Source organism: Palaemon carinicauda, chromosome 22 (genome assembly GCF_036898095.1).
Source record: "Palaemon carinicauda isolate YSFRI2023 chromosome 22, ASM3689809v2, whole genome shotgun sequence".
Lineage (NCBI taxonomy): Eukaryota > Metazoa > Arthropoda > Malacostraca > Decapoda > Palaemonidae > Palaemon > Palaemon carinicauda.
The window spans coordinates 33,316,740-33,326,263 of NC_090746.1; the positions used below are offsets into that span (position 1 = coordinate 33,316,740).

Consider the following 9,524-nt stretch of genomic DNA (forward strand, 5'->3'; position numbering starts at 1 on the left):
ATAGCGATACAACCATATTTCAGTCTAACCAAAACTTTGAAAGAATTTAAAATTGGAGTTCTTGCACACATTAAGACTCTTTATTAACGATGATGATAAATTACAAAGAGGCTGCGGAGGTGGATGGATATTAAGATACAAACTACTAGTCTGATATTTTATCTTGGAATCTAGTGGTCATAAAGACCTGACTGGATCAAGGAAAAGAGAGGGTTTTGCAATAAAAGGCTATAAAGGACGTTGGAGCCCTTACAAAGTTGTACATTGGAACCCCTTGGGAAAAATTGGTGAGTTTACCTATTGCTCAGATCAGGGCAGGTTATGATTGTACCACTGCATCCGGCCAAAGGCTCCTATCCTTCTCAAATTGCAAGAACATAGCAAAATTAGTAAAAAGCTTACAAAGCTCACCACCTCTGTAATTATTGCAACCAGCCAGATCTCCTTTTTTTTGCCAATTTCACCAACACCCCTAGCTCCCATTCATCAGGTTTTGTCTCTTCACGCCACATTCCACAAAATAATCTTGCAAGTATTCTGGGAGTCGCTTCATTTTTGGCCAGTATTATCTCGGCAGTTATTCGCTCGTATCCAGGGGCTTTCCATCTCTTTTAGGTTTTTGAGGATAGCTTCAACTTAAAACACACTGAATTCATTCATGGGCACATCAAGATCTTCCTCAGCTTCAGGTATATTTATTTAAATTATTCCCTTCATATCTCCTATTCTTGACTATACTGAAGTGTTCCATACAATGTTGCCTTTCTTCATCTTTTGTTTTATAACAGATCCCTCTCTCTCTTTTAAGGGGTATATGCTGCTTCCTTTTTGCCCTGGTAGAGATTACATTAATAATTCTATGATGAATTATCACACCATAGCCACTCCTTGAATTCATAGAGTTGTCAGTCCCATCTGCTTTCCTGTCTAAATACTCTCTCCAGTCCATTCCTGGGATTTCTTTTGACCTCACTATCAATACTGGAATACTTAGCATGCTCTACCTTGTAATTTTCATTACTTCCTTGAAAACTTTCAACAATCAATTTCTGTCTTTGTCTTATTTTTTATAGTATCCCAAGTATCATTTGCAGTCCATGGCTTTCTCCTTGTAACTACTTGTCCTAAAACGTTGCTACCAACTGACTGATATATGTTCTTAATATCATACCATTCTTCATTAATTGTCTGCTCTTCGTCTCTTAAAGTCTCTAAGACAGCAAATAAATTCCTACATTCAAATGCAAATGTTTCTCAGTGCTCATCTTAGCTTAGGTCAGTTGTCATGAAAATATATAGTTCAGTATGCTTATTCTAAAGAGACTAGAGAGAAAGATTGATGATTGATTGATTGATTTGAGGTTTTCTGGTATCCTGACATCTAAGATCATTGACGCTGATATTGTTTATTGTAAATAAAAAAATAAAAGCATATTCAATTAGAACTATTAAAGCAAAGATGTCATTTTAAAAGTTAAATATCTTATGAAGCTAAAAATAACACTAGCATGGTAGGACACATAATGTCCAAAAATCTTGGCAAGGACGAACCTACCATCCTCACCTCGAGCCTCAAACAGATACATACTGTACTGTATCTATTTCTCTCACTAATATATACTGTATATGGCATATTGAGTTAACAAATGCCTCACTATCAATGGTGAAAACCTGAGAGATGAACAAGCAGGATTTAGAAATTGTAGAAGTTGTACTGACCAGATTTTGATTTAAGACATGTCTTTGATGGCCTTTGTAGACTATGAAAAAGCCACTGGCAAAATCTGTGGAGAGTCCTGCGCTATTATGGAGTGCGAGTTCCTCTTAAATAAGTAGAGTTGATTAATTCAGTTCATGAGCATAGGAAGTGCAAAGTTATTGTAAGCGAGTCCTATCATAAAATTTCAAGTGAATGGTAGAGTACTCCAAGGGAATGTTGTCATCTATGTTGTTTATTCTCCTTGTGGATTTTGTAATGCATAGAACAGTTGGGGATAGTGAACAAGGATTGGACTGGATTGGTAATAGGAAATGAGCTGACCTAGAGTATGCTGATGATGGTATCCTTATTAGCAGAACACCACAGGATTTGCAATGCTTGCTTACCAGAATGCATGAAATATCACAAGAGGTTGGGCTCAAGATAAATGGAAGAAAAACAAAGAGATGAGAATGGAATATGCAATGGAAGATGAAATATCATTGGAAGAAAAAAGGATTAATGAGATATAATCATTTAAGTATTTAGGAACTATGATCTCTAATATAGGGTCTATAGAATTGTTGTTTTATGATAAATTGAAAAAAGTAAATCTGACAATGGATTGGTTTTAAGTAAAATTTGGAAACCAAATCGCCTGAAAAATTAATATAAAAATCAGGCTATATATATCAGTTAAGTGAGATCAGTGTTACTTTATGGACATGAGTTGTGGTATGACAATGAAACATTATCCAGCACATTTTCTAGATTTGATAAAGCCCATTGAAGAATATTGGGAGTTAGATGGAAGGACAGGATTAGAAATGAAATTATGGGAACTCCAGTACCTTATGTGGATGAGATTATGGTGAGGGGTAGGAGGAGATTGTTTGAGCAGGCTCTTTGCATTGCCTAAGAAAGATTAGTTCACCTAACTAACTTTTAACTGGGCTCCCCAAAGCACTAGAAGAATTGGAAGACCATAGTGAGTATAGTTATGTGATATCTGGTGCTCCACAGGGTACTGTTCTTGGCCCATTACTTTTCATACTATATACACATGACATGTGGTTTGGCCTAGAAAACAAGCTTGGTGCATATGCAGATGGTGCTACTCTCTCTGCATCAATACCATCTCCTGAATAGGTCTGGGGTTGCTGAATCCCTCAATAGAGATCTAGCTAAAATTAGTAAATTGTGCAAATTAGAGGGTATGAAGTTGCATCCTAACAAAACTCAAAGTATGATTGTAAGTAGGTCAAGGACCTGGGATCCTCAACATCCGGATCTCAGCAGTGATAATGTTTTTAATTTTGTGACTTGAAATTCTAAATGTGATTCTCGACATCAAATTTACTTTTGAGAAACACATTAGGTCTGTGTCTTCTTCAATTGCACAAAAAATGTGCTTATTGAGCAAATCAAGTTTTTTGATGATCAATCTATTCTGAAGTGTTTTAATTCTTTCATTCTACCTTGTTTTGAGTATTATTCCCCTGTCTGGTCTTCAGCTGCTGATTCTCTCCTCTTAATTTGTTAGACAGGAACTTACAGTCTTTTAAATTTCTTAACCTATCTAGATATTGAAGATATTGAACAACCTTCAATTAGTTCATTAAGCATGTTGCATAAGATTTTTCATAATTCTGACCATCCTTTACATTCAGATCTTCCCGGACATTTCATAATACTAGGCAGGAAGTTAATTCTAATAGTCAGGCCTTCTCCATCATGAGGCTCAATAGTACACAATACTCTAGAAGTTTTATTCCAGTTATGACCAAGTAGTGGAATAATCTTCCTAATCGGGTAGTTGAATCAGTAGAACTTCAAAAGTTCAAAGTTGCAGCAAATGTTTTTATTTTGAACAGGCTGAACATAGGTCTTTATATAGTTTATATATGACATCTGTTTTTGTGTTTTTAGAATAATTTATTGTTAATTTTTTCTCATCGTGTATTTATTTCCTTATTTCCTTTCCTCACTGAGCTATTTTCCCAGTTGGAGCCCTTGGGCTTATAGCATCTTGATTTTCCAACTAGGGTTGTATAGCTTGGCTAGTAATAATACATACATACATATACCAAGGCACTTCCCCCAATTTTGGGGGGTAGCCGACATCAACAAATGAAACAAAACAAAAAAGGGGACCTCTACTCTCTACGTTCCTCCTAGCCTAACAAGGGACTCGACCGAGTTCAGCAGGTACTGCTAGGGTACCACAGCCCACCCTCCCACATTATCCACCACAGATGAAGCTTCATAATGCTGAATCCCCTACTGCTGCTACCTACGCGGTCATCTAAGGCACCGGAGGAAGCAGCAGGGCCTACCGGAACTGCGGCACAATCACTCGCCATTCATTCTTATTTCTAGCACACACTCTTGACTCTCTCACATCTATCCTCCTATCACCCAGAGCTTTCTTCACTCCATCCATCCACACAAACCTTGGCCTTCCTCTTGTACTTCTCCCATGAACTCTTGCATTTATCACCTTCTTTACCAGACAGCCATTTTCCATTCTCTCAACATGGCCAAACCACCTCAACACATTCATATCCACTCTAGCTGCTAACTCATTTCTTACACCCGTTCTCACCCTCACCACTTCGTTCCTAACCCTATCTACTCGAGATACACCAGCCATACTCCTTAGACACTTCATCTCAAACACATTCAATTTCTGTCTCTCCATCACTTTCATTCCCCACAACTCCGATCCATACATCACAGTTGGTACAATCACTTCTCATATAGAACTCTCTTTACATTCATGCCCAACCCTCTATTTTTTACTACTCCCTTAACTGCCCCCAACACTTTGCAACCTTCATTCACTCTCTGACGTACATCTGCTTCCACTCCACCATTTGCTGCAACAACAGACCCCAAGTACTTAAACTGATCCACTTCCTCAAGTAACCCTCCATTCAACATGACATTCAACCTTGCACCACCTTCCCTTCTCGTACATCTCATAACCTTATACTCTTACCCACATTAACTCTCAACTTCCTTCTCTCACACACACTTCCAAATTCTGTCACTAATCGGCCAAGCTTCTCTTGTGTCTGCAACCAGTACAGTATCATCCGCAAACAACAACTGATTTACCTCCCATTCATGGTCATTCTCGTCTCGTCTTGGCTAGTAATAATAATAATAATAATAATTATAATAATAAAATGCATAGCAAAGCGATGATGTCCACTATAATAACCCTTTACATAAAAACAACAATTTGGACTTTTGGAATGGGATACTCCACTGACCAACTATTGATGAGAATACAGAAATGACCATCACTATTTGGCATAACTGAGCCATATATGCATACACTACCTCACAAGAGGAGAATGCTATTATTTAAATAAAACAAGTTTTGTTTTTATTTCAATTGTTCTTAACATTTAGATAACTCCAAGAATAAATACTTTATTCTGAGTGAAATCTTCTCTAGAAGGGCTGAAGTGAAAACTGTAAAGGGTTTTCGTGAGGTTCATTTTATACGGATGTTTCTGCTTATAATAAACACTTAATCCTGTAATTTTGGTCTGGTGATCAACTTTCTCATATTTTGATCTTGGGATTAACTTTCTCCAGACTGAACTCTTATGGGGAAGCTAGATATGCTCTAAAATGTTACTTACTGATATTTTTATATATCAAGACTTATTTTGTAATGTCCATTGTAATTTTTTTTTCTATTGTGCCAAGAAGTTTTTGTTAAAAATAAGTATTTAATTCTCGTATACTGAAGCTTAGACCCAGGCAGAAAGAAAAAAACTACAAATTTAAATTGTGCTTGCCATCTCATTACTTGTTCTATCCATAGGATAGGTTATTTTTCTATTAAGTTTATCATTTTTAATCCAAACACACTATCTTTGCTTATTGAATGCATTATTTATCTCCTATTTGCACTCATAACTAAAATAAAAACCATTATTCGAGCATTTTGCACATTAGGAATATGAAGCTTGATAAAGGGATTTTGACGAAAGAAAAATCTATTTCTGGGCGAGGAACCTGTGTCGCCCAGTGAAATGCTCCTTTAGCACCATTTCTAAGGCATAAATACTGCTAAATATACCAGAGAAAAAAAGATGCATGGAATGCCAAGAATAAACCCAGCTCGCTCACTCTAATGAGTGTCGGTATAGTAACTGGGACGTGTAAGAACCACGACCATAGGTCCCTCACCAGTTAGACCTCTCTTTCTTCAACATCCCCCGGAACTACGATGTGCCAATCTACACCCGACTGCTGCCTTCTACTACGACTATCCTCCCCTCACCCCCCCCCCACACTCCCTCCCTTATTCCTCCTAGCACCCCAAGCTTGGACCAGCCTAGGGTGAGGGAAAAAGAGAGGGGTGGGTTCACTGGGCGACACAGGTTCCTCACCCAGAAATAATTTTTTTCCTTCGTCAAAATCCCTTTTCTGGGCTCGACCTGTGTCGCTCCGTGAAATCATAAGAGAAATTGTCCCAAGCTTGGGAATACACATAAAAATAAGGAACTGTAATAAAAACAGAACATATGGAATAAGAGAGTTTAATAACAAAACCTAAACTAGCAATATGCAAAGTACAGAATACAGAAATCTTCCCAAAATTAACAGCCAGATATACTGGGGAAACTCTCAAGAACCAAAATTAAATATAACAAACAAAGACATAAATACATAATACTCATCATAACCAGAGGGTAGGGTGCAAACCAAATGAATGATAACACGGTAGCAAATGTAGAGGTACAACTTTTTTTTTTTTTAACAATGATACGAGGTTACTATGCATGCATAAGATTAGCTTAACTAGAGCAAAATGAGTACTGTACATTAAACAACTTTTATATTAATAATATAGTCAACTGTATAAACCTTGAAATGAAAACAAGAATGAAACTAATGTATGTTAGGGTGTCCAGATTGATATTCTCAAGCAGCTGCTTACAGTGAAAAGCAGCAGCATTCCTTAATATTAGTTAAGATGAAAAGAAATAAAGTTCACTGCAGATAAAGTACCACATCACCCAAAACATCAATTTAATGTTTTTGTTTACATATTTAAAAAAAAAAATTCATTACCATGGAAATTTGACTTAAGTTTTAAAATCAACCTTTTACTCTAGATGGATATGCATTTATTTTGTGCAGTTAAAACTTACATACTTTATGAAATGCATCGAGACAAATAGCAATAGGGTGACCCAATCAAAACTAGTAAATTCACTTCAAATTTATTTCATTTAGAATAAATAAAAGATAAAGTAGTGCTGTTGAAAGGAAGATTATTGACTGTATGGAGATAGGTTTTGGTGCACAAGTATCTCGTTGGTGTTTCCCTCTGAGTCTGAAAAGTTGAATTGTATTATTTAGTAAGTGGCAAAATAAATCTCATTAGTTAGAATGAAAAGAATCCAACAGCCTGATTACAAAAAATGTAACATCATATAGCTAGAAAAAAATAATTCTGCAAAAGTTTCTCAATCTGTTATAATAAACGGAATTTTTATGTATTTTATTAAAGCTCTGCTCACCTGATGTGTTCATATTTATAGGACTTTCCCCATTAAATAGTTGAAATGTCACAAGGCTATTGAACTACTATAGAGAGTTTCGACATCAAGACAAAGAAGATATGACATATTCATGTGCTATACACCTTCATTATTAAGGCGAGCAGGCCTATTTACAAGGAAAGAAAAATTATTTTAGTATTTAGGTAAACATCAACATTTTATTCACTTTTAGAGAGAAGCAATAGAGACTGCAGAAATAATTGGGTTGGTTATTAGACCTGTAATAAATGATACTGCATAAAATTAATATTTTAAAGATAATTAAAAATGGAAATTTAGTGATAAAATTAAACTTGATATATTCACCTGAGTTTTCATATGGCTACTTACTTAAAAATAATATTGTTAATCAGAAACTAAATGCATGTAAATTGTTATATTTATAAGTATGACCTTTGGTTTGGTATTAATAGATCTTTAAATTTATCAATGCCTACTATAATTTCAATCAAGATCAAGCAGGGGGAAAGTGCTGTACAGTACAAGGAAATTAAAGTAATAGCTTATGAAATTTAAACTTTGAGTTATTTGGATCAATAAAATATTTCTCTTGGATATCTTGAACATTTTGTTTATAAAACCATTTTTTTTTATGTTCAGTCTTCAAACTTTCATAAACTTTTATGTACAATTAATTATATAAAAATTATTCTTTTCAGGAACCCCTCCATTCACTGGTCCAGATCCAATGAAAACCTATAATTCCATCTTGAAAGGTATTGATGCTGTCGAGTTTCCAAGAAATATTACAAAGACTGCAAATGGACTTATTAAGCGACTTTGCAGAGACAATCCAGCTGAACGTTTAGGTTACCAGAGAGGAGGCATTAAGGATATCCAGAAACACAAGTAAGTTTTTGATAAAATATGTTCATCATAGTAATATTTCTACTATTGTTTCATTGAATAACGATTATTCCGGCGTAAATACAAACCCTACTTTCGGCGTAACTGAAAGACTAACCATGATAATTTTAGTGACGGATAACTACCCCATCTGTTAGTTAGCGGGTGGGGGGTGGGGTCGACTGGTTACCCTGCTCACTCACACTTCTCAGCTGAGTAACCACTTTACTTTATGGCTCGGTAGAGGACGGACATGCTGCCTTTCTCCCGCAAAGACTTGTCTTGATTGTTCTTCTGTTTAGTTTATTATTTCGTGTGTGATTTTATCTTATATATATATAGATAGATAGATAGATAGATATGGAACATACTCTTATGTTGTTAAATACTTGTAACTTTAATTATAGTTGACAACGTATCCGGCGGTCTACGCCGTAAGGGTCTATGTTGATACTACCTTCCCTACCTTGCTGACAGTTCATGAGTCTTCGGGCTCTCGTCATGGTGATCCTGCGGGTTCTCATGACGTTAGGAGTCCTTCGGGCCTCCATCGTGCTGAATTTTCGGGTTCACGTCACTTGGAACCTTTGGGTTTCAGTCACAATGACCTTTCGGTGTCTAGTGACAAGGAAACTAAAATTTCCCATTGCGCTGACTGACCCTTCTGGCTCTTGTGCCTTTAGTCACGTTGACGCTGAAACGTCACTTGACAGGGAAACTTTGATTTCCTATTGCGCTGACCCTTCGGGGTCTCGCAACACAGGTCACGCTGACCCTAAAGGTCTCATGCAGGGACACTGCTGTTTTCCCCCCCTTCTGGGTCTCATAACATTGCTATTGCTGAGCTGTAGGCTCTAGTGCCGAATGCTACGCTGAACCTCCAGGTTCTCGTAGCAGGGAGTTCTCTCCTAGACTCGCGACCAATTGGGGTTTGCGCGATCATGCTGAACCTTCTGGTTCTCGCGACCCTCGTCATCAAGAATTTTACTCTTATAACAGTGTCTCCAGTCTCATAGGCCTTCATTGCCTCAGAAACAGTAGTCCCCCTTGCGAGAACTCCCAGATCTTATCCTTAAAGGTAAGCTTGTGCCACTCTTGCCTGCCAGGAAGCTTCTCACAGGCAAGAAGGTTCAGAAACCTGCCGAGGGTCCTAAACCCTGAGGGATACCTACTGCCTAAGGGTTTCTGTCTCCGTACAGGTAACTATGACATAGTTCCTTTGGGTTCTGATCATGCTTATGGTCACCGTACAGGTAACTATGACATAGTTCCTTTGGGTTCTGATCATGCTTATGGTCATGTGAACCCCTGTGGGACAAGACACGATTCCTGAAGATTCTATCAGGAATCAGCGACAGAGTTCCTGCGGGTTTCATTTCAATGATCCA

The 9,524-nt window shown here is 37.1% G+C and overlaps 1 protein-coding gene and 1 long non-coding RNA gene across 5 annotated transcripts in view; one reads left to right on the top strand and one right to left on the bottom strand.

The window, feature by feature from the left end:
- for (cGMP-dependent protein kinase for) overlaps nucleotides 1-9,524 on the top strand; it is a 749,843-nt gene that overhangs the window by 725,799 nt on the left and 14,520 nt on the right. For all 4 annotated transcript variants that reach the window (XM_068346112.1, XM_068346109.1, XM_068346110.1 and 1 more), the window contains one exon: nucleotides 7,950-8,139. In XM_068346112.1, coding sequence (XP_068202213.1) covers nucleotides 7,950-8,139 — 190 coding nt within the window. The remainder of the gene's footprint in view (nucleotides 1-7,949; nucleotides 8,140-9,524) is intronic.
- The window catches only part of LOC137616399 (uncharacterized), a 536,300-nt gene continuing 533,035 nt past the window's right edge, over nucleotides 6,260-9,524 (bottom strand). The window contains exon 3 of the long non-coding RNA XR_011039425.1: nucleotides 6,260-7,061. This is a non-coding gene — a long non-coding RNA (uncharacterized lncRNA). The remainder of the gene's footprint in view (nucleotides 7,062-9,524) is intronic.